This window comes from Neolamprologus multifasciatus, chromosome 7, assembly GCF_963576455.1.
Source record: "Neolamprologus multifasciatus chromosome 7, fNeoMul1.2, whole genome shotgun sequence".
Taxonomy (NCBI): domain Eukaryota; kingdom Metazoa; phylum Chordata; class Actinopteri; order Cichliformes; family Cichlidae; genus Neolamprologus; species Neolamprologus multifasciatus.
In genome coordinates, this window is record NC_140445.1 from 58,323,860 (window position 1) to 58,351,615 (window position 27,756).

The 27,756-nt window shown below is 38.9% G+C and overlaps 3 protein-coding genes and 2 pseudogenes across 5 annotated transcripts in view; 3 read left to right on the forward strand and 2 right to left on the reverse strand.

The window, feature by feature from the left end:
* The window catches only part of mapk8ip2 (mitogen-activated protein kinase 8 interacting protein 2), a 28,038-nt gene extending 18,303 nt beyond the window's left edge, over nt 1-9,735 (reverse strand). For both annotated transcript variants that reach the window (XM_085166015.1, XM_085166014.1), the window contains exon 1: nt 9,236-9,735. In XM_085166015.1, coding sequence (XP_085022141.1) covers nt 9,236-9,300 — 65 coding nt within the window. In that variant the 5' untranslated portion in view covers nt 9,301-9,735. The remainder of the gene's footprint in view (nt 1-9,235) is intronic.
* Nucleotides 551-3,129, forward strand: LOC146515647 (gastricsin-like; annotated as a pseudogene).
* Nucleotides 9,736-11,009: 1,274 nt separating the features above from the next.
* On the reverse strand, nt 11,010-13,499 carry LOC146515648 (zona pellucida sperm-binding protein 3-like). Its single transcript, XM_085166021.1, has 8 exons — nt 13,050-13,499; nt 12,831-12,949; nt 12,529-12,632; nt 12,251-12,425; nt 12,020-12,137; nt 11,826-11,908; nt 11,498-11,739; nt 11,010-11,332 (listed from the first exon to the last, which is right to left on the reverse strand). The coding sequence occupies exons 1-8, from the start codon at nt 13,449-13,451 to the stop codon at nt 11,268-11,270; spliced, it is 1,308 nt and encodes a 435-aa protein (XP_085022147.1). The 5' UTR covers nt 13,452-13,499; the 3' UTR covers nt 11,010-11,267.
* Nucleotides 13,500-15,716: 2,217 nt separating this feature from the next.
* Nucleotides 15,717-18,181, forward strand: LOC146515649 (zona pellucida sperm-binding protein 4-like; annotated as a pseudogene). Its single transcript, XR_014874832.1, has 7 exons — nt 15,717-15,728; nt 15,791-16,030; nt 16,859-16,956; nt 17,130-17,286; nt 17,375-17,567; nt 17,721-17,785; nt 17,892-18,181. The product of XR_014874832.1 is annotated as a zona pellucida sperm-binding protein 4-like (transcript).
* Nucleotides 18,182-19,953: 1,772 nt separating this feature from the next.
* On the forward strand, nt 19,954-27,619 carry chkb (choline kinase beta). Its single transcript, XM_085166020.1, has 11 exons — nt 19,954-20,544; nt 21,662-21,770; nt 21,941-22,054; nt 22,202-22,335; nt 22,420-22,524; nt 24,246-24,304; nt 24,947-25,034; nt 25,130-25,238; nt 25,884-25,984; nt 26,095-26,176; nt 26,278-27,619. The coding sequence occupies exons 1-11, from the start codon at nt 20,039-20,041 to the stop codon at nt 26,332-26,334; spliced, it is 1,464 nt and encodes a 487-aa protein (XP_085022146.1). The 5' UTR covers nt 19,954-20,038; the 3' UTR covers nt 26,335-27,619.
* The last annotated feature ends 137 nt before the right edge of the window (nt 27,620-27,756 follow it).

The following is a 27,756-nucleotide window of genomic DNA, read 5'->3' on the forward strand; positions in this document are numbered from 1 at the left end:
GTTTCTTTCTGTCGTTTTGTTTGCTAGAGACTCGACATGAGCAAGAGCATATTTTTTTCACTTGAGATGATGCTGAACAAGCAAAAGCATAATCTGAAAACAATTAGAGGAAGCATTTTGCTGAAAGTGCAGAAATTCCATGTGTCCAGTAAGATATCCCAAACGAATTTATAATGCGCTTCATAATAAAGCTTTTGACTTTGTTTCTAAAATGTTATCACAAAAAGTGGTGTGTACTGAAGACCTATTACATGCTGAAGTTATGCATAAAGTTTGTTTTAAGTAGGTGACCCTATCTGAACTGACGTGGCTTCATTTTTGACAATTACACTGGTGTGGTAATACACCAGTACAGCTCCAAAGTGAGTTGTAGCCATTAAGAAACGTTGTGTACCACGGAGGGATCACAAGTGTCTTGTTGTTGTTCTGGTGTGGGTGGTGCTTGCCGAAGGAACTGTTAAGTAAGGAAACTGCTATAATTTTATCTGAAAAAAAGAACCCATAGCTATAACTCAAAGCGCTTCAACGGCAGTGATAGAAGACAAAAGCCATGTTGCTTTTGTCTTCTATCAACTTAGGGCTCCTCTCAATCAGCGGTAAGTGTCAAGCCTTGGGGGGGGGGGGGGGGGGGGGGGATGAGCTGCCTTACCGAGATCGAACTCTGAAATGTCAAATCAGTTTGCCTCTGTTGATATGTGCATCAATAACTACGCTGATGTAAGGAAATCAATTCTTATGCACGAGACACAACTTTTTGTTGCGAGCAGTAACTAGCTAACTTGCTATATTCTGTTCTACTGTCAATTATTATGTTGCCTAGACTACCTACTATGGAGACATCAACATTGGCACACCCCCCAAAGTCCTTTGAGGTGCTGTTTGACACCAGCTCTGCCAACCTGTGGGTGGACTTAGTCTGCTGTAACACTCGGGCTTGCAGTGAGTACACGCTTTACTCTGCCACATCCTTCATCAGTCACTTTGTCAAAACACATTTAGTTGTAAAAATCTCCTATGGAAGACTTAAAGCTGATATAGCCTACGAGAGCAAAGGTGGCAGTTGGTCATCTGGTTTCCAAGAGATTACATATGGTCCATACGTGGGATTTAGATTTTCAGTGCAATTCCAGGCATTTATGTTCTTTGCAAAGCATCAGTGTTGGAGTTGATTAAAATTCACCTTCTAAAAATCAAGTGAAACCCAAAAAACTCTCCAATGCATAGAGACATAAACTCCAGATGTATTCCAGATGTATGTCAATTAGAGACACACGTAGAAAATTTGATCCCCAGCAGTCCTCAACCTCCACTGCAAAATGTCTGTATTTCTACCTACCCTATGAAACCCGAAGCCTCGGTGGAGTCTTCAGATGTGACACTGTTAACGTGAGTCAAGCCCACACCACAATATTATATTTTAACAGTACAAACACATGTGTGAGGCTGTTCTATAATTTGTTCATTGTAGAGGGTAATTTTGAATTCTGTAGGTTGGTGGTATCGTAATCACTAACCAGGTGATCTGATCTTGTTTGAGCAGAGATGAATCGAATGAGATTTTTTTGACCGCATTCTCGGACTATCCCGATCTTTCCATCTCAGCTGGAAGACGGACAACATGATTACTCAAAACCTGCTGAGTAGCAAAATCTTTTGTTTCTTCTTGTCTAGGTACAACGTTGATAACATAAACATTTGTGCTATATCCCGCCTCAGCTACATTACTTTACATTGCTACTGCGCTTTAGCGGCACTGAACTAATTTTGTTATACAGACAGATAGCAGCTAAGCAGTGGTTTGATTTGTGGTTCAGACGAGAACAGCTGAGTAGTGTGCTCTCTTTCAGAGAATAGACAGTAGCTTGTACCAGTAGTCAGCATCATCTGCTGGACTCCTGCCACCTCTGAGACCTACAGGCAGATTGGTGTCCAACGGTCTGCGCTTTTCAACATTTTGTTCAGACTTTGTTTTTCTTTAAAATAAATTAGTGACGAATCCAAATATGACACAAAAACCATCTTTTTGCATGCAGATTCCTGATAAACACTGGCTGGTGCTCACAGAGCTGCCAGGCCATTTTAGAAACCTCTATGCTGACTGCCCCAAACCAGCTTGTGAATTACACCATGCAGTGTCATGGAGCCCAATAAAATTAGTATGGATAGGCAGGAAACTTGAACAGACAAACACTCTCTCTTCAGAGTGCAACAATTTGCCAACCCTGCGCTTTTTTTTATTAGTGCTGCCTCCTCCTGCTTACGTAATTCAAGTAAATGAAAAGCAAATGAAAGCATGCCCACCCATGCCTGTAAGAATGTCCAATGTTTTTGTTTATTTTTCAACTTTTTACTGCTAATATGAGCAATCAAATCTCCTGTCTGTACCTCCAGCAGAACCAAAATGGATGCCAGTACTGCTTTGTCAGTATGACCCCCACTTACCAGCCCTCCCCTAATGGCCAAGCCCTACGGACCTTCGGAGACGTGCTCCTGAGAGTCTAATATTCAATCTAGTATGGCTGGACCAACAGCCGAGTTGGTTTTGCTATAGGTGTCTAAATGTCAATAGTGAGATCTGAGCTGAACATAAATCTGATGTTAACTTTGTATCTGCTCAAAACCTTGTTTACATCTTACATTTTCTCTAGAACTATTGCAAGCAAGCATATTGGACTATTGTTTGATAAAATTGTCAGAAAAAATGTTAATGCTCTACAAGTCAGACTTAGATTTTGTGCAAGGATGAGAGTTTGATTGGGGGTGGGCATTTATCTGTAGGCTAGGGAACACACTCATCTTCCACAAAACGTAAAAGAGCAATTAATAAATCGACAGTGTTGCCACTTGTCATGCTGCACAGTGTATCTATCATCACTTTTCATTTTTGAGTAAAATGAATTAGTATCGTGATAATGCTGTCATTTAAAGAACACACGTGTCTGTGTGGGAAAAACGACTTTTATTTAGGCTAAAATTTGTGAAACTGAAATGTAACAACTGGACTGAACTTGTGAGGCAAAAGCTCATTTTGCACAAAATTATACATTTTCATCACAGTATCAGTGAGACTGATCTGTTGTTGTGACATGACTGTCAGCATCTGTCCTCATCAAATAAAAGTGTCTATTGTTTCAACATTAGACAGTTTCTGCTATTTTATTCTTTCGATTTTGTAATTCTATTACAAAATCTATTAATTCTACTTGTCTGAAACAGGTAGGGTTAGGGTTAGAGAGACACTGAGTCTCAGTGGGATTACCTGTATAAATAAAGGTTAAACAAAAATAGAAAAATAAGTACTATATGTACAATAAGTACTATAAGTAACCAAACGTCAGAAAGGAGCTCATTAATGAGCTCTCCAGGGAACCTGTGTTTGCAAGCGTAGGTGTTTGTGGGTGTGGAATTCACAATGGGAAAAGAAACACACAGCATCTGTGAAGCTGTATGCAAGCAAGTCACCACCAGCATACAAGGAGAAAGTCCCGTGTTTGATTTTTAGGTGACATTTTAGTGAAACTGATGGACACAACAGATGAACCAATGATATAAGATGCTAAGGCAGACAAGGAGTAAGATGAAAACTCCGTATCAACAAAGAAACGGTGAATACAAAGGAAGAAAAAGGCGAAGAGAAATTAAAATCTTTGCTTTGCTTTCACAAGAACATATAAATACAGATTTTAAAAACATTTTAATGCCAAGCACCACAAATGTTCATTTTCTTCCATTGTCTCAGGACACATCTCTGTAATAGATTTCACAGTCTCTTATTCCTTGTCTCCTCTGCTGCTACCTAACCCACTATGTTACCCGGTGCCATTTTCTTGGTGTGCTTATCAGTTTGCACAGTAAAATGTGACCTCATGTCTCCTCCACTCAAATGAAGAAAAGACCAAACACAGACACAATTTTGTCTTTTTCTAAAGCATTTTGTATTAAATAGCTTTATATTTCGAGGATACATATGAGATTGTAAGCTGAGCCATACCACTGCAGTGCTGACACTACTGCTTACAGTGTCTTAGCGAGCGGGCATTGTCTGTCACATTGCGTGGTTTATCGATTACTACGCTTGATGTCGGTTGTTTGTCTTAATAGTTAGGACTTCAAGCTGAGGCTTCAGAGCTACATAACAAGAATCATCTATATACAATACCAGTCTCCAACATCTGATCCATCCCCAGATATTCAACATTGTGACATTCAGAGCAAGATGAGAATCCTACCTCCCAAAACTCAAGTCAGCAAATAATTACCATTGCCGACGCCGGTCATGCTGCTGCAACGGCACACCCAGATTGACTGCCACATAAAGGCTTTCCTCCCATCTCGTCTCTGTGTCGTGAGATTTAGCTTCAGTTCAGTTAATTGCTCCAGCCCGCATTTGCTCTAACAGTTATTTTCCATCATCTCTGACACCGTCATGTCCAGAACGGAATTTCTCAAAGCTGCGAACTGTCATCTTTGTATTTAATGTCTCCACATCCACACGTTCAAAGCTTCCTTTGTCTTGTGAAAAATGAAAGATTGCATGGTTATCAGACTGACTTCGACTTTTAATACTTCTGTAATTTATTTTAGAATTAGTCTCCGCACTCTTTCAAACATGCAATAAAGCTTTTCTGAAAATGTATTACGGATGTAAATGTTTGGGGGCAGTCCCAATTTAGATTACAGGGAGGCCGTGTCTTCTTGGCCAAAACACTGAACCCCCAAATCTTCCGGATACGCCCATCAATATATCTGCCGCATGAATATGTTCGTTAATGGATGAAAGGGGATGACAATTCACTTACCCTTTACTATCATATGGTATTTAGTTATTTTTAAATAACCCTAATCACACTGAATGAATATTTAGCAGGCTACATGCCAGGAAATATGCAAATATATATCAGTATACGCTCACAATCCAAGAATGAAATTGGACAAAAATAGAAGCTTGAGAGGAAATCTGATGACACTCTGATAACAATATTAGAGTAGATACAGATGTGGGTGTGGTGGCAGTGGTAGTGGTGGTGGGGGTGGGGGTTGAAGTGGTGGCGTGATTAAGCTGCCTTTTAACCATGAACACCTGCTTCACAGTGACATCATCTTTAAAAGCCAAGGAAATGCTGTAGTTGGTAGTGACTCATTAGCAAGATCATTTTCCAGGTTTTTCAGCCACCATTAGAGAGACAAACACATGCATGCCCCCCCCCCCCACACACACACACAAATACTCAAGCCTTGCACGCACACACGCACACAAGTCACACATTTACCCTAACAAAGGACTCTGTGATGTTTTTCTCAGCTCCAAATGCAAAGATCATGCCATGTTTGAGTCAAAGGCACTGATGATACATCAGCTTGCTGTGAGCACATGATGCAGATTGGTCTGGATTTGGATTAATGAAGCCATTAGACGCGAGGAAAATGTGTAAATATGACTCATTATTTTGTTGCTGTTAAATGAAAAAAAAAAAATAGCAAGCTGCAAAGACTGACAGGTGAAGGCATGGCAAGTGATAGTTGCACAGAAAATGTAAGACAGTGGGAGAGAGACTGAAGCTAAAATCTGCAAAAAGAGTGAGGATGGAACGCTTAAGCTAAAATGCATTTGTATTTGATTTAAGCCTCTTACGCCACGGTAACCATACCCACCATTACCCCCTCCCCCTCTGTTTTTCTCCAAATGACTTCAAAGAGTTGGAAGGCAAAAGTAGAACATTAACAGGAAAACATGGGATTCATGGGGGTGGAGAGGTGGGGTTGCATACTTCATAAAATAGTCATGTTAGCAAAATGTTCATAAAACTTCCATATATTAAACTAGAGGTTGAAGCAAATCACTATTTCTATCACTGGTTAACCTCTGGGCCGTGAAAAATATGCTGTTTGTATCTTTGTTCCCAAAATTAGCAATGAAAAAATAACAGTTGTTTTAGGTTTTGTTTAGAGACAAACAAAAGTAATTCATTTTCCCAAACTTGTGATTCGCAAATGTGTTATATACAGGGAGGAAATAAGAACAAAAATAAGAATGGCATTCAAATAACCAAGGCTCCGCTTTGTCTAGATTTACTTGTGCATTATGTGAATAATGTCAAAAAAGATAATGAGTCAATAAGACCTTTGATAAATTTGGAGCCTAAAAATGGCATCCTTAAAAAGGTAGCGCAACTGGAAACAGAGCAGTTCACGCTCATGAAATAAAAACAAACAAATGACTGCGCACAGTACGACTGCTGCCTCAGCAAGTCTAAGAAAGACCGACCAAACCCTTGGGCAAAATGTAATCAATGAACTTCAAGGTGTGGGCTCCCGGCATTGGACAAGGCTTTGCATTGTAATAATCCAACACAGCCTTCATCCACTGCAGGGAATATTTATGATGAAGAAAGAAAGCACAGCTCAGTGGAACAGCTTCTATGTACATTACTGTAAGATGATGCTTTGGATAAGTTTAATCACCATGAAGTTCTACTCCTATATATGAACTTTATAAGGTATAAAGCTCTCTGTGCCTCTCTGTGCCTGGAAGAAAGTGCTACCATGTTTTCTCTTATTAGCAAATCTCTCATCAATTGCTCACTGAAGCATATTCATATGCTTCTTTTAAAGTTTAGATCTCCAGCTGAGGACGTTTTCCGTCCGCAAAGGGGAAATTGTAACCTGTAATAATTTTCTGGTGCTCCGGGGGGAGAGGTGCTGCCTCTCGTGGATTTTGTTGTCTACTGGAAACAGTGTTAGGGTTATGTAAGGCAGATTACCAGACCACACCATCACACAACTGGTGGCTTCACTCATGAATCAGTCACACACAGATGCACAGAGAAAGAGACAACACACACGCATACACACACAAAAGCTGTGACACAATCAAACACACAGACATTTACAGAAAGACTCTTTCTACATCCCTACTTACTGATATTTCATAATCAAAAAGTGAAGAGCCAACCAAAAATAAACATAAATCATTTGTTCCCTCTCGAATGTATAAAAAAAACTACCTGAAAACAACAGAAACAAACCGATTAGCCTCCACAAAGAAGTAATGCAATAAACTACTCCTCACATGATTCCTCTAATATAATTAAGATTCGTTAGATTTGGCTGTAGTGCTGTGAATTTAACCCTGGAGAACCCATGGGGTCAAATTTGACCCCATGGTTTCCCTAGTAAACCAATGGGGTCGGATCTGACAGCATGAGTTCTCCAGGGTTAAAACATTAATACCATGGTCAGAGCTTGGCTGAGTGAGCTGAACAGGTCACCGGTAGTCATGCAAACGATCTGGTCTATTGATTTGACATGATCCAGCAGTGCAGTTGAAATCCCACATGACTACATGCTGTGGATAAAAAATCTACCAGGACTGGTTTGTTAATGTGATTGCCTCTGTAGGATATGAGCCATGTTGGAGGCAGAAGCAGGCATGTTGAAATGAAATGTGTTTACTTCATGCACATTAGAGCACAGGGCTTATGTTATCCTGATAAATACGCCAGATAAAGTCTTTTTTAGTGTTGTAGTTTATCCAGTTTCTCTCTGCTACTCTGGGCTAGTAATTTATAGTAGCTGTATGTTGTAGTCGTGCAACCCAGTTAGAAATAACAGTGTTTTCTTTATTATTCCTGCTATGTTTGGTGACACAGAGTAAAGCCTTACAGCAGCCACGGAAGGTTATATATCATAACATATGAAAATCATATGAAAAGTAGAAATACACCCAGATTTTTATTTGTAATCATTCCAGGAAAAAGATAATCCAAGTAGTATAAGAACTTTGGCCTTTGGAAGTGTACATACATCAATATATAGGATTTACTGTTGATGAATTTATGAACTATGAGGTTAGAATTCAAATAATCAGCTGTAAGAGCCAGTGGTGTCTATTATCAACAAATCCAAAGTCTTGTGTTAAATTATGCTGCAGGAATACAGGAATTTAAAGATGTAAAATGACTGACTATACAGATTAGAGCTGTGCACTTTTTGCAATAGCCCAAAATTGCAAATATGTCTCCACTCTGAGAAAAACTACAACCTTGACGCCCCCTTATTGCAACTTATCAAGAAGTCAAAGGACTACGAACAGGACACTTTCATTCCTGCAAACTTCTTTGATGATAGCACTAAAGAAATACATCCAGGACCATGACAGGCTGTACAAATTATGTAAATTAGGAGAAAATCAAAATGAATATTTTTTCTCTATTGCATATTTTATGATTTAAGAATGTTTACATTTAATAAGAAGCTTAAATTTTTAAATGTGAATATATATATATATATATATATATATATATATATATATATATATATATATATATATATATATATATATATATATATAAATATATATATAAGCTTGGAAAAGGTACCAATCGGTTTACTTAACTCTGGCCTTTGTTAGTGATGTCTTACATGTCTGTTTATGCTGATCACATTGTTAAAACACATTATCATTTGTTATGTTACATTGTTACCAATACACATCCAGCATCAAAAGTAGGTTTACTGCACTCTCTTCACACAGTTCATTAAATTTACTACAAGATGTCTCAGTTTTTCTCATCTTACCGCCAATTACACTACAACAAGCTAAACTGTATATTTTAAACAACAACAACACCCTTGTAGAGAGCACTGATTTAACGCTACATGTGAAATAAGTTGTTCTGCAAGAGTAACCCACCCACAAATATGCTTCTACAAGAAGAAACCGGGGCTGATTTGTCATGCTGATTGTCGCAGAGGTCACATTAGAGGCGTTTGACACAACATCAATATCAGTAGGACTTCCGTAAATCATTGTTCAGCAACGTGCCCTTGCCTGGGTTGGACTCAACAGGGCGTGGGCCTCACACAGAGAATGCGCAAAGCGGGTGACTGTCGCCACAGCTAGAGATCAGTCATATGCAATATGTTTTACAATTTGCCATTCTTTGCAATTTTCAGAAATTACTAAAACGCGAGTCTTTTATTCCCGCTTCACCAAGTCGTCTCTCCCAAAAACATAAACAACCAGCAATGTTCAGCTGCAGCACCTACATGCGCGCAGTGAGGCAGCAGAAGGCCGAGCAGGTTATTCACAGTATCTATTACAACCTAGGCTGGGGATGTGCGTTTTTACTGCAGTCATCAAAGCAGCACAGACCGACATGCGTGGCGCTTTTTCATATCAGCCCAGCGCATCCTCCATCGACCCCTCACTGTCACTTTACATACGAGCTCTTACCTGCATCCAGGAGGCGAGAGAGAATGGAAGGTGGATAGGGAAAACATCTCAGCCCTGTCCGCCATCTTCTTCTACAAATGACTCAGAGCGATTGCAGAAAATCACGGAGGGAGCGCAGTCCATTCACAATTACAGTGCACGGGACGGGACAGTGGACAGAGGTTTCTCTATCTGCGGCCCCACAGATGCCCCCCTGGCCGCAAGCCTTCAATCAGACAAGCCTGCTCAGCACCATGAAATCTGCAGTCAACCATCCACACAGGCAGGATAAGGAGGGGTGTCAAGGCAAATAAGACAAAAAAAAAAAAAGAGCTTCAGCGGCAGCGCGCAATAACGCGGAAATCTCTGTGTTCCCCGGTTATGTCCTTGCGAAACATGAAGCGGGCAATTTGTATCCGCAGTCGGTGTTTTTCTCTCCAAATGTCTGCCGCTGTGATGCTGCCCGTGACACACAACAGATACGGGCCAGCAGTGCGGAGACAGGCAGAGACGGAGGAGGAGGGGGTGTAACGCGGAGACGGTATAACGTCAGTGCTGATACCATATGAGCAGGCTGTGCTGAGTGGATGTAGTCAGAGCCTAGAGGGTCACACGGAGCAAAAAAGATAAAACAGCGGCCATAAAGTTGTTAAGATGAAATTACAGTGAGTAAAATTTGCAGGCAAAGCAAACGTGCTTTTCGTGCCAACGTCCGTGTGGACCAGCCTTGGGGAGATCCGAGGATTCCCCGGGAAAAGGCAGGGACTTCAATTCTAAGTCCTCGTTTTGTAACCGTGCCTTAGAATGGACTGGAGGACGCTTTTTAATTACAAGGTTTACAAGGCTTATATACTGTAACGTGTCCCAGAAACAGTCATTTGGTGCCTCTGCAGTGTGGAAATTGAATTATATGAATTTTAATTTCGGGTCCATAACTTGCCGGATTTCCATCGTGACCCAAATAAAAATTAGTTTAATAAAACACAGAGAACATAGGTTTGTGTTTCACTGAACTTCCATAAAACCTATAGGCACACTTTGAAGTGTTTGGCTACTTATACCTCCCGCGTAGCTGTTCACTGCATGTGGTGCTGAAACTCTCTCTCGGTAAACTGAAGTTTAGCATTTATACCACACGGTGACAGCAAAAGCTCACTGCTGAATGAAAACAGGGATTACCAGGAAGCACAATCAGACCCATGATTAGAGCCCGGATTTCCTGTGTTTTTGCTCTTTGACGTGTAGATGCTGACTGATATTGAATGAAAGGGGAAATGAGAAGATGTAAGTTAGGCCTCTTTAAGTGGCTTCTTCTTCTTTCACTGTTAGGTGTATATTTCTCATATTTAGCAAAAATGTTTCTATTACTCTGTGCTACTTGTGTGTGTTTGCTGGTTGTGTTTGAGTTCTGGGTGCTGTCTGTGATGACAGGCTGAGGGCACCAATCAGCAGGCACTGTGAGGATATGGCCTGGGGCTGATTGTGAATGGCTTCTTCCTTCATCCACTTGTGATTTCTGAGTGATATGATATTGATATTGATTTGTTTTACCTTTTTGTTTGTTTTGTTTTACCCTAAAAGCATGCATATCGACAGAAATACAACAAGACAGATGACTATATTGTCTAACATGTGCTATTGAGTCATTTTTGCTCAACCCCTGATTGCTCTTTTAACTTATTATATTTGTTATTATATCTATTCAATGTTTCTTAATTTCTAGATTTTTTTTGTTTCAATTTACAATAGAGCCAATGCACAGCTTAAGAAAGTTCTGAATGAATTACACAATAAATTCAGACAGTTGCATTTTTATTTCCATTACATGTGAATAGTTCCAATCCATGGATACACGAGCTCCATATAAAACATTTGTAATTACAGAGAGGGGGCATGTAAAATGAGTTACGTTTCAGCGAAGGACCTTTTCATTCCTCAATGTCTTATTATATTGTTGTGAGCTATGAATAAGAAGAATGAAATTAACATATGTTCAGGCATGAACCACAGATGAAGTTCATTTTAATGGCCGTGTTTATAGCAGGAAATTGTTTTAAGCTATATTCTTCTCTTCAATGGAGATGGGACCCAAGGTGACTTCTCCTTCCCATTCCAAAACTGAGAAAAGAAAGAAGAATTGTTGCAGTATGCATCATTGTGGGTTTTTTTTTTTTACTTAAAAAATAGAAAGCATAAAACAATTATCTTTTTGTAGGACCAACTGAAATGAAACTTTCCCTCTACTAAAATGTTGCAATATTTATATTTTTTTAAAACACATACCTTCCTGCTGAGACACGTCCCGTGTCCCCCTAAACCGAGGGACCTGTTTAATCGGGTATACCGGGGTTCCGCCACCAATATTTCCAGTTCCAGTGCCTGTAGTCCCTGTTCCTGTACTTCCCGTGCCTATATTACCATGTCCACCTCCAGTAATGCCACTAATAATTCCAATACCAGTTTGCCCACCTGTTAAAGACTCACAGGAGCCACAAGCACCATCATATCCAGCAGCTTCTTTCCACCTTGGGAGAAATGGAAATGTAAGCAGTATCGCCACATCAGTTCTGGTCTAATGATCATTGATACATGTGTACAAAGGTAGACTCACCCACGGATGTAGGAACAAGCTCTGTGGTTACTGTCAATGGCTTGGGCAACAGATGTTGCTCTCAAGTGGCAGGTAATGTACAGCTATGAACAGGAGAGAATTTATGTTATTATTCTATGTAATAGTTCTACATTAGTAATGTTGTTGAAAATATAACACAATGCACTCAGTAACTCAAATTTGGAATTGCATACTTTTCCAACGTTAGCATTCTGGAACTTGAAGGATGCAAGCTGGAACTGAAGCTTGTTCTCTGCAGTGCGATCCAGGAAACTCGAGACAGATCCAGTGAGCCTACCATCAATCATACACCTGCACACAAGAAAACAATGTGAAATGACCATAGTAACCAGTAGCATAGGCATCTGCGATAATCAGGTCTTAATATACAAAACAACTTCAATAATCTCATCAAACTACATTACCCTTGCTCTATGAATGCATATCTGGGGCTAGAAGTTGCATCAGCTGAAACGGTAGCTACACATTTGTCCACATAAACACGGAGCTGCACATGGTGGTACTGCATGACAGAGACCTCAAAATTAATCTCGTCACCCAGGAAATACTGCTTGCTTGGCCTCTCATTTTTCCAGTCATCTGTGAAACAAGACACGACGATTTTATAATTCAAACAAGTATGTATTTTGAATCAAGGTCGCATACAATATAAAACACACTGAGAAACTGATCTTAAACGCACCAGTCATGAGTGTCAGGGTGAAGTAGAGAAACTCTTGTGCCATCTTAGCCACAGAGTATGGGACCCAGAGGGGTTCAGGAGCGAGACTGCTTACATTGTGCTTTCTAAGTGACAGGACATGCTTTACAAAAATGCAAAAAACTAAAGCAAGAATAATATATCACTGAAATATCCAGATTACATTTGGTCAATTCTAGATTACTAAAAATATTTAGGTTGTACTATAGAGCACATTAAATACCAATATAATTCTATTGTTTTGATGTCTTTATCTTAACAAATCTTCCCAAATGTTTACATACCTTTGGTAGTGACATTCAACAACTACAGCTGCTTTGTCGGTCCTAATCACAGCAGAATCACCCACAGGCTGGGGGTTGTAGTTCAGTGTGAAGGTGTAGATGAAGGAATCTCCAGTCATCTAGCAAACATATATATACAAAACAAGTCAAATTATACATAAACCTGTTTTCCAGCTTTTGAATTAAATTTCACAATAATGTAATATTTATTCTTCATACTTTTAATGTGCTCCCACAATTCTGCAGCTGAGCTTCATAAATCAGCACTTGAGTTGCTATATCCTCTCTGACAACAATGCATGAACCCAGGGTAAGGTCAGCCGGATTTATCTGCTGGCCAACTCCAAAGAAATCCTTTTTGACTTTCACGTGAACGATGTCGTCCCTGCACTCAACAGCAACAGTTGAAGCAGAAACAGGATATCTCAGCTGGAACGGCACATCAGGCTTGGGCTTGGGCTTAGGATCTTCAGGGTATTTCCATGTGAGTGGTTTTTCAAATATTTGTTTTTGTTGTTGGCTGTCTGGAGCCCACACCCCAGGCACAAAACCACCCTGAGCATCACAGAGGCCAAGCAAGACCAGTGCCACAAGGCAAACAGTGGCACACTTCAGTAGCATGGTTTAACAACAAGTGCCCACGGTAGTTCACTGGGTGCTGTAAAGGAGCTGGAAATGCCCACCTGCTTTTATAACACAGTGAACTTGTTTACTTCCACTACATTCCCTCCCCTTCAGCTGGCCATTCCCCTCAGGGTTGATGAACATCAATTTTAGCTACTGAAATGACTGCACTTGCTAACTAGCAACTTTTTAATACATCTGGATTCAGATTCTTCAGTTTCTTAGTCATAAAATGTGACTGTGGAGCACACAGGCAAATCTTCTTCAATCATGTTTTCTTCAAACAAGTGAGAAAAGATATTCAAACAGGTGACAACGATGCAGCAGAAAAACAGGACACAAAAGGTTATGTTGACCCTGGTTTAGGTGCCCTTAACATAGTAGATCAAAATCAATATTTTGCCAAAGCACCTTGTGTAAAGGTTTGCAGATCAATATGGCTCTAATTCATAACAGATTAACCACCAACCACTAAATAAAAGAAGATATATGAGATATGAGAAAGAAAATGTTATTGAGCCATTCTAACACAAGCGAAGTCTAAAATCAAAAGGCCTTTATATATTTTTTAATAACAGTGGGCAGGTGGGTGGGAGTTGTTGTTGTTATTGTATTTAAATCCAGTTTCCTTTAAAGAACATGTGAAAGTATGGATCCCAGTAAGGGACATTGGAGAGAAAAAATCGAAGAAGGATTTTTGCAAAGTCTTACAAAAGTTTTTCGTTTAAGTCCATGCACTTTCAAGTCAGTACTGAGATCTGCTAAACAGCCATAGCGATAGGAGTGACACATCCACCAGAGAGATTCATAGACTTTTGCTATCACCTTAACCCAAAACTATAAAGACATTCACTCAGAGCTTTGCGAGACAAGAAAGAATTATATAAAAGAACATTAAAAACAAATATCTGTTTTCATGTGAGTAATGGGCGCAGGTGTATAGACAACAGTGACAAAAAGTTTAATTGTGGAGACACAAGATTTTTTGTGCATCAGATAAACAATAGTATCTGTACAATTTGCACAATACTTCTTCTCTGGTTTAATTTGTTTATATCACTTTTTAATTTACTCAGAATTACCTCTCTAGATGCTATTACATTATTACAAATTCATGATTTTATTGGGTTATCACGTAAAATACACTGTTTATTCTTATGAGGAGTGACTTAAATAAATAAAAATGCATCCTAAACAAGAGCTTGACTCCGAAGAGGTTACCGAAGAGGAGGAAACTGTATATTTTGTTTGAGATGCATGCACAGTATAGATTTACAAAATAACTCTCAGGATTTTTAAAACTAACATTTTAACCTGTCACAAATAAAATGACCGAATAGCTCATGCAGCCAAAATACATAATACTGAAACTTCTTGCCTTCTGTCCACAGATGACCTGCTTACGTCTAATTATACCTTCTTCTTTTTTTTATCACAGACAAAGAACACTTCATCCTGTTGCAACGATTTGCAACGATGTCAAAATGAAAGATAAATAAAAGTTTTTGTTTACACTGTGAAGGCACAGTGTTGGTCAGACAGACCCTGTGAAGGTTCTTGTTAGGAAACTGTTCAAACAAAGCAGAATGTTTTCACCCTGAATTTATAACAAACAGCTGGTTTTCTGTATCACACATGATGTATACAATAAAAACCATGCCCAGGTACACACAGCAATAAAGTTTAGCAAGTACACTGTACACTACATGCTTTCTTTGCCTTCTACAGATATAGTATAGCTGTAATTTGTCAGTGATTTATTTATATTTTCATTCATTACCTCTAACTTTACCTCACAATAGACAAAACAATATTTGTAGCATTTGATTGGCAGCTATGGACAACAAATAGGATGTGAGATCCTAACAGGCCATCATTAACCATACCTTATAAAACATATTTGCAGGATACTTTTCACAGCATCTGCTGTTCTTTTCTGTGACATAATGGTACTAAAGCTGACTTGTTGTCGTCTTTTATTATTTGCCCTGCTGGGCTATAGATCGAATGCCCAAAATTATGGGCAAGGGTCTCAGAACCCTCAGAATCCTAGATACCCACCATCTCCATAGGGGCAGAAGCAAATCAATAACCCTGAATACCCTCAGCAGCCCAAAAGACCTCCGAACCCTCAAAAGCCTTTAGAGTCATTTCACACTTGTGAAGTTGCGGAAAACTACAGGATACCGTGTGGCACTAATGAAATCTCTGCTTCCGAATGTGACGCTATAAACTGCTGTTTTGATGGACTCATGTGCTATTATGGCAAATCTGGTAAGAAGTTCTGCTTTATAGATAAACTACACCACTGATACATTATGGTGAAAGGGTAAAAGTATTTGCATTTGTCTTTCTTTTTGTTGTACTTTATTATTATTGTTGTTGTCTCAGTGACACTTCAGTGCACCAAGGAAGGCCTGTTCATCGTGGTGGTGGCCAGAGATGCAACTCTGCCCGACATTGACTTGGAGACAATTTCTTTCCATGAGAATGGTCACAGCTGCAATCCAGTTGGCAGCACTTCAGCTTTTGCCATCTATGAGTTCCCTGTCACTGCCTGTGGTACAGTTGTAAAAGTAAGTGTTGTAACTGAATTAATAATAATGATACTTTTAATACTCCTCCTCCTACTACTACTAATAGTAATCATGAAAAATGTATTTATATAGCACTTTTCAAAACACAGAGTTTGCTGCACAGTTCACAGAAAAGCCGCAAACTGTTATTTTATTTTCAGTAGTTGCTTAAAACAAATAAAAGAGTGAGCCAACCTCATTGACTGAGCAAGGCTGTTCCACAGTTTGGGTGCTACAACACCTCTGGTTTTAAAATCAGAGCTAGGGACAGTTAGAAGACCCTGGTCAGACAATCGGAGAGGCCAGCTGCATTGAGGTGTTAGAAACTCAGCTAAATAACCAGGGGCCTGTCCATGTAGAGCCTTATATGTCAATAACAGAATTTTAAAGTGGATTCTGAATTTCACTGGAAGCCAGTGAAGGGATGCAAGGACAGGTGTGATATGTGACCACTGTAATTTTCATTAGCCGCCTTGCTGCTGCATTCTGAACTAATTGGAGACGATCTGAGGACTGACAGAAACTTAAAGTGTGTACTAAAAGTTCAAGACGATTCACTGACATTAAAGGTTTGATTTTTGCAACATTTCTGAGATGAAGGAAACAATATTGGGTAACCTTTGAGATTTGAGTTTCAAAATTCAAGTGCTGATCACAAGTAATACCAAGGTTGATTTGAAGTTATTGGCGAGGGGGCCGATGCACTGACTAACTTTCCTAGAGAAACTGTCTGGGCCGATGCACTAGAATCTCAGTTAACAATTTAAGTTTTAAGTTTAAGTTTTTACAGGTAATGTTAAAGACTGAAATCCTGTCATTATACTGTAGGAGGGACCTGGTGTTCTAATCTATGAGAACAGGATGTCTTCCTTATACCAAGTGATTACTGGACCCCATGGATCCATTACCAGGGACACCTAGTATGAGTAAATATTTTAATATCTTTATCAGTAAGTAGATACAGCATAGGCAAAAATGTTACCACACATGGGCAGAAACTAGAAGATCGAAAAAGTCCAGTGAGAAAGAAATTGTTATTCAAAGTTTATAGCTAAATTACTTTATGAGTGACTAACGTAAACTGTATTTCTTGTGCCAGGTTGTTGTTCCAGTGCAGATATGTTGGCACCCCAGTTGAGGTTTTGGTTATTGATGTTGGTCTGGTTTTCCGCCAAACTCAGTTGCAGCTGCTGGACCTGTGCGTGTGGAACTCAAGCTGGCCAATGGACAATGTGTTGCCAAGGGTTGTGTTGAAGGTTAGTCTTGGAGAGCTAAATCTGCAAAGATAGTCTCTTTTAGCAGGGAATGTGTCAACAACTACAACTACTCTCATTTTTTGGACAGAAGAGGAAGTCTACACCTCTTTTTACACCGCTGCCGAATACCCTGCCAGAAAGGTTTTGAGGGATCCTGTTTACGTTGAGGTCTACCTGATGGAGAGGACCAATCCCAACCTTGTCTTAACTCTTGGAAGATGTTGGGCAACCTCTGATTCCTATCTTCATAGTCTTCCTCAGTGGGACTTGCTGATTGATGGGTAAGAGTAGGTGGTGCTCTTAATTTGGAGGCATTTGTATTATATTTTTGATGTTTACTGTACACACTTTGCTTTTAACATAGCTGTCCTCATTTGGATTCAAGTTTCCAAGCCACCACAACCGCTTTGTTTTCAAAATGTTCCATTTTGTAGGTGATGGTAGTTCAACCCAGTCAGCAGCTACAAAGCCAAACATTATGCCTCCTTTACAGGAAAAGGTATAGCATCCCAATACCAAGCGAAAAATATCTTTCTTTTCATTTCATGCTTACTTTTTGTTGTAACATATTTTCAAAGATGTGCTTTTTTTCTGTTTTTGACCAGCTGTACATCCACTGTGATGTAGCTATTTGCCAACCTACTCTTGGAAATAACTGTGAACCCAGGTGCTTCAGAAAAATTAAGTTGTACACTGGCACCATCAGTACAGTGTTTCCTGGAGTTTGATCCCCCTTTTTTTGAGTAAGATGATTAACGAAGCTAAACAGTGGCCATACCATAAAAGGTCTCCGCTGAAAAGGTTAATCTGAAAAAGAAATAGTACATTTCCCATCATTTTATGATCTACTTAGTGCAAGTCTGATAGAAACTGACACTTGCCATGTTTTGTCCACAGGGAGAGAAATTGCTGGTTCTGTCAAGAAAGTCACAAGAGAAGAAACCACTGTGGTTAGCAGCCCAGAGCTTATCTTTGTGCAAAGAAGTACAGAGTCACAATATCCTAACAGATCATAGGAATGATGAAATCTTTGAATTGACTGTCTTTCAAATAAATATCCAGTGTTATAAAAGCATTGCCTGATCCTTTCCTTCCCTCACAAAGCATTACTCAGGTTTATTATTTATGCAGCCCTCAAATTATTTTCCCTACGCCATTTCAGTGGGATTTAGCTTAGTTTTAAGTTATTTTTATCGAACATTTTGTATGTCAGTTCTCATATTTTAATATTGCTTGTATCAATTGTAAACAAAAGGTATGTTAGTAACTCAGAACAAAGACAAACTTAGTCACATAAAGTCTTGTGAAGAAAAGTTTCTTTAAAATAACAGTATCAAAAACACATCTAAACACATCTTATTTGAAACTATTCCTTCAGTGCATGGAAGTGGATCATTACGTTTCATGCATACTTTCACAGCAAAGGCAAACTTTCACTTTTTAAAAAAAATTATCTGATAACTCCAAAACTTTTCATATCCTGTATGGCTATTCACTATTCACTACAAATTCATTGACAATTTACAGTAATGATATGAAAAGTTTTTGTTTGTATGTTTTATATTGTTTTTGCTCTTGTTGCAACCACCAACAATGTCTCTATTTGATGTAAAGATTGCTGTAAAAAAAAAAAAACTGTTAAAATGATATGAAAAGTAAAGCATTACTGAGGAGGGTTAGAGAAAGTTAATCAGTTGAGCAGTACACCTCAAAACAGCAAATTTGGGAGGCAACACTCTTATAATGGTCCTGTCTGGAGATAAAATGTCAGAATAAAAGGCAAAATACAAATACGCTTTAGTATGAAGTCAGTTGACTTTCAGTGCATAAAATCAGGCACTGCAGAGTTTTATCACAAGGATATAAAGGAACAACAAAAAGTTGTTCAGTTTAGTAGATGTCCGAATGCTTGCTGTATGATTACATGGCTTCTATTTCAGTGACACTGAAAGTGTTCATTTCTATGCACTTGGCTAATTCACTGGCAAAGAGAAAACACAAACTCCCACTGGCACTGCACCTCTGTTAAAATTTGTTTTTCTCAAATCCAACAAACAAATAAACAGTGACATAGTCAGTTAGTTAGAATAGCTTCCTCATTTTAGTGTAATCAATATAAAGTACTTCAAGTAAAATTAAGAAAGTGTAAACATAAATGTTCCTACTTTAATTATAAGTTAAGAGTAATAATGCATGGCCTTTTCTGTTTGGGGCGTCTGCAAATAAAAAATTTGCTTTCAACTAAATGAAAAGTTAGATAGCCGCTCTTTAACTTACCTGCTCACAATAGACAGAGTATATTCATTTTAAGGGATTGCAAGAAAGAAGAAGCTTCGTGGTACTACTGTGAGCAACTGAAAACAACCCAAACTTGAAAAAGTTTTAAAACTCAGTTTTATGTTGAATAAGACGTAAGCAAAGAGTAACTAGACCTTTTTCTCCCACATTCCTGTCAAATAATATCAGTGAATACACTCAGAAATCATATTATTCATCGCACTCAATGAATTCATTTAAAAGATATGCGCCACAGTCAATTACAAATAAAAACTTCATTTCCCAGAAACCTTCAGCGAACGTGAACGTAATCTACTGCCAGCAACGACCAATGAGATTTGTGTGTGAACTCGCTCTCGAATTTTGATTGGACGTCGAATTCTTCATCTCGGCTCATCAATCCACTGGTACGTTGTCTGCGTAATGAGTTTACAGCAATCTGAATATATTACGGTTACGCTATCAGCCGCCTCCCATGCGGTTCATAATATCCAGTTATGGTCGGCTCTTCCGGTTAAGCAGCTTTACCAGCGGACTGCGTGTGTCAGCGAGCCCCTCCTGTCGCCTCAGACCGACATTTCACCCTGCTATTCCTTCACTCTCCGCCCGGAAATTCAACATGCAGCCCAGCCGAAGTGTAGCAAGCAGTTGCGGCGAAGCGGGTTTAGGCAAAGCAAATAGTTCAGGGCCGGAGAATTACAGCACCAACATTGCCACAGTCACTACAGAAGAAACGAATACTCCGGTTGTGAAGAAGCAAGTGGAGAGCACGCTTGTTCTAAACCAGAGACACCTAAGGACTCATAGTCCGCTATTAGGGGCCAACTGTGATGACGACTCGGAGGCAGAGTCCTTCCGGGATGGGAGAAGCGAAGAGGTCGACCGGGACACCAGGGATAGGGCCATAAATTGGTGCCGAGACTTTCTGTCGGGGTCGTGGAAGACCATTGGAGATGCTGATTTTCAAATCAGCATTGTCAGGTAAAATTCCTAAAAGTTATAGCAGTACGGTGGATAATAAAACACAATAATGTCTTCATTTAAATGATAGGGTATTATTATTAGTCGTTTTTTAAAACATACTAATCTGTAGGGACCAGTATGTTTGTGTTCATGGTTTCAAGTAAAGCGACTGTAAGATCCAAGATCCTTGATGGTTTCTGCTACGTTGGATCAGCTGCAGGGACACCCACCTCTCCTTAGTGTTTACTTATCTCGCTGTCAGACAACTTATGACGCTGTGGGTGTTGGAAAAGTGGCAGGTCAGCTGTGGGCTTATTCTGAGCTGACATTTGTTTGTTTTCCTCCCATACTGGTTTGCAGGTTCAAAATGATAGCATACCCAGCGTTTTCTACGTTCATCCAACAGCCTTGACCTCCAAATTATCAACATTACTCTAATTCACTTCAGTTTTATTTATACAGGCTCAATGTGCTTTATATTGTAAGGTCAAGACACTACAATAATACTGAAGAAACCCCAATAATCAGAACGATCCCCTTTGAGCAAGCACTTGGCAACAGTGGGAAGGAAAACCTCCCTTTTAAGAGGAAGAAACCTCCGGCAGCCGTTTGCTGCGACCCGTTGGTGGTAAAGATGGGACAAAAGACACAGTAACTTAACTATGTGGAGTGGTGTGTAAGCTCATCGTGAGTGAAGAAGAAACAAAAGGAAAATGAACCTGGGTCATCTTTTCATGTGATTTTATTAAAAAAATTAAGACTATTCTCAGTGTGAGAGGTTTACACCGACTGAAACAGTCCAAATTTGAAGGGACACGTGCATTAAAAGATGGTCGAGGAAGATTATGTAAACACCAACCAACTACAGTAGGAAGTCTCTCCGGCTGATCTAAAGAAGCTTGTGCTGTTTACTGTTTTTAATGCTTAAGATATAATAAAAAGGCGTCTACTTAAAACGAGTCATACAGTGATTTCATCGGAAATTTGCACCCAACAATCATCGATTTACCCTTAAGAGTAGCTTTGAATGGCCTTGTCTTTTGGCTTACATTTTATATGGTTTCCAATCTCGATTAGAGAGAGAGAGATTTCTAGCTTGGCCTAGCTGTTATAACACTGTTGTTTTTGTTTGCAGCGGTGGACTGAGTAATCTGCTGTACCTGTGTGGTTTGCCCGACCACGTGCAATGTGTGAAAGACGAACCTCGCCAGGTGCTCCTCAGGGTTTATGGTGCCATCTTACAGGTTAGTCTGTCGAGTATGTCAAGAAGTTGCATCTAATGTCTGTGGCTGAGAGTATCATTCGGGTATTTTAAAGAGAAGATTGCACCCCTTTATTGATGTCATTATATGCTATAAATGCCATTAATTCTCACATAAGTGTGTCTCCCATCACATGTGTCTCTGTGGTATAGGGAGTGGACTCTTTGGTACTAGAGAGTGTGATGTTTGCCATCCTGGCTGAACGAGCTTTAGGCCCAAAACTTTATGGCATCTTCCCCCAGGGACGCTTGGAACAGTACCTTCCGGTATGATGTACCCCAGTGTTTACACACAGTATATTCATACACACAGTGAGTTTATGCTGCTTTCTGCTGCAGTCATTCCCATCAGTTTGTTTTGTTTGTCTTTGAAACCATGTGATAAGAGATTTTGCTGTGTTTCTGTTTTCCCAGAATACTCGCATGCGCACCAGTCAGCTTTCGGACCCAGCCATCTCAGCTGAGATTGCCACGAAGGTGGCCCGTTTCCATAACATGGTTATGCCCTTTAACAAAAAGCCTAAGTGGCTGTTTGGGACCATCGATAAGTAAGTACATGTGAATGTTATCTCTCTACTACTCAAACTGTAACTTAGTCACAGTTAAAGATACTCTGTCTGTGGTGTTTTTAGATACATGGAACAAGTGATGAATATTAGTTTTGTACGTGAGGCACATGTGAAGAAGTACAAGAAGCTGATGAAACTGGACCTTCCTGCTGAACTGAGAAGCCTCCGGTGAGTTGGAACGCAGGCTCTAGATTCTGTATACTGTCTTTTTGGACACAGTTTAAACAACGCCTTAGATTGAGAAGAAGACAAATCAGTAAGTCCCCTCCTGACTCTCACACTAGTGTCAGGAAGAGAGTACAAACAGTACAAAGCTCCTGCTTTAATATGTTTATGTGAACAATGATGTAATTTGCATTGCTCTAGCCAACTGCTAGATCTCTTATCAGAGCCGTCTCATATTACATGCTCGAATTTTCATACAGTTCTCTCTTTCTCTTATATTTTATATAACCACACTACGGACGGACAAGCGCCTGTTTTTATGCATTGTGGTTAGCAACAACGACGGTAACACCTTCGCGTATCCGCTTGTTTATGTTCCACATAAACCTTTCACAATAAAGCTCAAGATCCGGTTGAGACTTTTCAAAATAAACTGAATCACGTGAAAGAGCAGATTATTTACAGATGAGAAGTAAAAAAGAGCCGCCAGGTGCTAAAAAATAAACCTTAGACTCAAACGTTAGAACAGGCTTTTCCCCGCAGCACGCTATGTAATAAATACTCACAAAGAAAACGGCGGCCGTTACAACTTATGTCTAAAAATGTATAGTTTCATGCATCGGTTAAAACACTCGACTCCAGCTACATGCGCAGCTGGAAACACTTCCCGCAAGTCGAGCTGCCCGAGATTCACAGAATTTACAGAAAATGTTACATTTTTGTGATTTATATCGTTATTGGAACGATAGAATTCTTATATCGGGATATGAGATTTTGGTCATATCGTACAGCCCTACACTAAAATGAGTCTTTATGTGAAAAGGTTTGCTGCATTATTCAAAGCTGGAAGGATTGTAGCTCTGCTTACGTTACTTACATAAATGTAATCTTTGGAATTCATGCTTCCATCTGATAGGTGACCTTTGTCCGAATGCTTCCACAAGTTCACTTGCTGAGTTGTCTGGGTAGTCTGACCTTAGAACAGCTATAGAATCAGACCAGTGTTTATTGTCTGTGTTTATCTATGAACAAATGTTATCTTGTTTATATGTACTGGTCTCACATATGTAGTTGCTGTCTGCTGCAATGAACTTGAGCCTTCAGATTTATCTGAGTTGAAAGCGTATCTGTCACAGCATGTTGCGTATTTGACTGCAGGGTACTGTTATCTTAGCTTGTTCTAGGCAGTTTGGCCTTCTCTCTACGGTCAGGAATTACTAGTGATCAAAGTGTCAGTTATATAATCGACTGCTTTTGTCACTGACGTTATTTTGGAGTTTTCGCTTTTGTACAAGAGTATTGATTTGTAAATTTTTACTTGGTTTGAATGGCTTAGTGTATATCACATTTAATATCTTTACATATCCTGGCTGAATAGCAGAAATAATTGTGCTAAATCGTAGTATTAGTAACCCCTGACTTTTGTAGAGTGCTCTATCCATGCTGTCAACAAATAAGAGTGGACCTGTAATAACTGTTGATTAGTTCAGTTTATCTTACGGTGCAATATTGACACAGTTTATTCACTTATTGTGTGCTATTGCTTAAGTTTAATTCTGGAAGATTAGGATGTCTGCACTTTTCTCATGGAAGTTCTAAATTGTAGTGTTATATTGCATAAAATGCACTAGCTGCATATCCATCACTAAGATTTGTGTGTTCAAGTTTCTCTCTTTTTCTTTCATCACCTACTTTGTTTTTCTTGCCTCATGTCTCCACAACAGTGCTTTGCTCGCAGCAACTCCCTCGCCAGTGGTGTTTTGCCACAATGACGTCCAAGAAGGTAAAATCTTCCATCCATCCATCCAGTCATAGCTCCGCCTATCATTACGCCTCTGGTGTGGTCCGATAGATCCCACCCTCTGATTTCACTGTCACAATTCTTACGAAAGCTGTGCATTATATAAGTCAAGAGCAAGCTGGGTTGTAGTTTTTAATAGGGACAGCTCATGTTCAGCTATAGTCATAGCTCTGCAGCTATAAAAGCATTTTCAGGGTTTGATACGCATAAGCTGACAGCTGATAAACTTGCGTCACAAAAACTGTTCCATGTCATCTTAAATGTGTGACATTGGCACTCTGTGCAGACCAGTCGAGTTCTTCTACACCAAACTGTGAAAATTTCAGTTCATCTCTTTAGGACAGTCTTTGCAAAGCCAACAAAAAAAGTTTGTGCCAAGACGCTAGAGGCACAATTTACTGTAAATTATCAATGTATGCTTTAATGTTTTCAGTATTATAATTAAGGGCAAAAAAGACATTTGGATTCTTTTTGTTTGTTTTTGCATTATACAATGAAGATTTATCATTTAATTATGATTCAAACTATAAGTTATTTCACATTAAAGTTTTTTATAATGTCAAAAGAAATGCTACTACTTCATTTTGTTAAGCTAAAGCCTCACTTCTTGTTTTGTTGCTGCAGGCAACATCCTCATGCTGGAAGACGGAAAGCATTCCTCAGCGGAAAAACTCATGCTCATAGACTTTGAATACAGCAGTTACAACTACAGGTAACGTGTAAGGGGAATGTTGTCTTGATTTAGCAATCAAATAATTGTGCCACCTGTACGTGAAGGTAAATAACACAATGTGTTCCTTTTTGTAGGGGTTTTGACTTTGGCAACCATTTCTGTGAGTGGATGTACGACTACACCTACAATGAGTGGCCTTTCTACAAAGCCACACCAGAGAACTATCCAACCAGAGAGCAGCAGGTCAGTCCGAAAAAACACTAGCGCCAAATAAAGAGTATTCACATTGAGCTGCATTTTTAACACTGCTTAAATTACTTACTCCTGACATGCTGCATTGTAATTATGAATATAGAAGTTGAAATCATATAGAAGGTAATTTGATGTACTGTCAAGGAAAACCGTGCAGAAAACTTGGATTTGAAACATTTACTTGGAGATATGTATACGCACACACGTTGATTTTTGACAATAAGTCCTGGATTCACTTTTAATAGATGCATTCAATTAATGACACAAATATTGTGCTGTGTTTTGTCTTGATTTAATACTTGCACAGCTTCACTATATTTGTTTTTCTTTCTCTTCAGTACATTTAGGATCTGATTCCTTATTTATTGTTTTGATATAAAGCTAGTTAGAAAATTTTCTACTAATCTTTCCTTGGAAAAATAAAACTGGGCTGATGTTCAAACCAAAACTTTGAAGTCATCTCCCTTGATGGGATAGACTGGTTATGCAGTGCCATCTAATGGTGAAACTTCATACATTTTTATGTTTAATAGCGAGATCAAATGCTGCACATGCAGTCAAATCAAATCAGTTCAATCAGAAACAGCTGGAAGTTTAGCCACACTCACTAACTTGTAACTTTTTTTTAAATTTCAGCTTCTTTTTATTAGAAGTTATTTGGCAGAACAGCACAAAGACACTAACGTTGCTGTGGACCAGACACAAATTGAAGAAGATTTAATAATTGAAGCAAACAGGTAAAACAGCCTTAAATAGATTTTACAGCAGTGCTGACGATCAATTAGAACAACTTACAGCAGATCAACAGATCACTGGATTTTCTGTCTGTTTGTTTTTTAAATTGTAGATATGCATTAGCATCACACTTCCTCTGGGGGCTCTGGTCCATCATACAAGCTAAGATATCCAAGATTGAGTTTGGATACATGGTAAGGAGTGTTTGATTCTTATTATTGTTGTTTTTATTCTCTTTTAGTGTAGCACAAGTCACACATTTATATTTTTTGTAATAAACCACATTGTCTTGCAGGACTACGCCCAGTGTCGTTTTGATGCCTACTTTAAGCAAAAGAAGCTCTTCAGCTGAGATCCAGCTTGTTAATCAAAATGTACTGTCTGTCGTTATCATTCTTCAAGCTTGCCCCCTACATTGTGTTGGAACTATGCCCGTCTGCTTAAGGTGAAATGACAAAAAAAGACCCTCTGCACCTCAAGCATTCTATTTTACTCATGAATACCCTTATTGTGAAATGTTGTCATCATTTTGGGGGCCACAGTTGATTCACAACTGGTTTTCTTTCATATAAACACTTGTTAGATGCACTTCCCTCCCTTGGACCATTATTAGACACTGTTATCATGGGACACATTTCTGTAAAAGATCTACCTCACCCTTGTGATGTTCATAGGGTGCATAGTTTTCATCGTAAAGGGCTGATTCTGGCTATTCAGTGAGGGAATAACTGAGACCCTTATTACCTAATCACTCCATGCTTCATAACTTTTTCCTTTAACAATTTAAAAATATTCCACTCCAGTTATTCTTTAACTGTTACATTACAAACTTAGCTACATTTAGCAAATTATTATGTAAGGGCTTTTTTATAAATCTACAGTTTGCATAACTTTTCATCACTGTAGAAAAAATACTGTCAGTTTAACTATTAGAAAGTGTAAAGCTGTTTTTATGAACTGGAGCGCTGACTTGTTTTGGACATTCAAAGCAGAAAGTTTACGTGGTGTCCTATCGCACTGATGTGAGAATTGTGCAAGTGGTAGTGGTGTATAGCAACTCCTGCATGCTTTATCCAGACAGCACCCTCTCCTTACTTGCACAAAGCCTTTCCCATAATGAGAACACATCTGAAACAGGCTCTCTTATGTACTGCATCAGCATTTTGCAACTTAAAGCAACATGCAGAGTTCATGTATGAAAAATGGCTTACAGCATTTATGTCAGTCTTTTTTTTTTTGTCCTTGTCACTAATTAAGATAACTGTTATTACAGTGCATTTCTGCTGCACTAACTACCTGCCCATTTAATTCTGTTTTGTTTCCACTTTAAAATTGCTTCTATACCTGCTGCTTCAAATATGTGACATTCTTACCAAATATACCAATCTTTTAGAAAATATTTTAAAAAATTGGAATATTTGTGCACATTTCACCAATAATAAAAACGTGTTACAGTCAATTACTGTAGCCCATTTGAATATGAAGTACTTTTTTTGACATGCTTTTATTTATTTTGACTTTGTTCTATATTTGAATAAATGTACATCAATTTGACATCAAATAAAGTTTCCAAAATAATGTTTTACACAAAGACGAAACTTGAAGGTTTACTCATTAACTACCTGTGACTGTTTTTGTTTTTATTTTTAAGGAACATCTTTTCTGTAATTTTATTCTGTTAAACAAATTCAGTTTAAATGCGAATAAACACGTGCTTAAAAGCTCGTCTCACATCTTTCAGCTGCTAAAGATTTATTTCATGTCTAGATAAAGT

What these genes read in the sequence shown, in the direction of transcription:
- LOC146515648 (XM_085166021.1), bottom strand. Translation starts at nt 13,451, where the DNA reads ATGCTACTGAAGTGTGCCACTGTTTGCCTTGTGGCACTGGTCTTGCTT. An exon ending in TATGCATTCATAGAGCAAGG is followed by an intron (nt 12,138 to 12,250) that starts GTAATGTAGTTT and finishes TCTTGTGTGCAG; the next exon opens with GTGTATGATTGATGGTAGGC. An exon ending in GGACGTGTCTCAGCAGGAAG is followed by an intron (nt 11,333 to 11,497) that starts GTATGTGTTTTA and finishes TTCTTTTCTCAG; the next exon opens with TTTTGGAATGGGAAGGAGAA.
- chkb (XM_085166020.1), top strand. Translation starts at nt 20,039, where the DNA reads ATGCGGTTCATAATATCCAGTTATGGTCGGCTCTTCCGGTTAAGCAGC. An exon ending in GCTTGGAACAGTACCTTCCG is followed by an intron (nt 22,055 to 22,201) that starts GTATGATGTACC and finishes CTGTTTTCCCAG; the next exon opens with AATACTCGCATGCGCACCAG. An exon ending in CTGTTTGGGACCATCGATAA is followed by an intron (nt 22,336 to 22,419) that starts GTAAGTACATGT and finishes TGGTGTTTTTAG; the next exon opens with ATACATGGAACAAGTGATGA.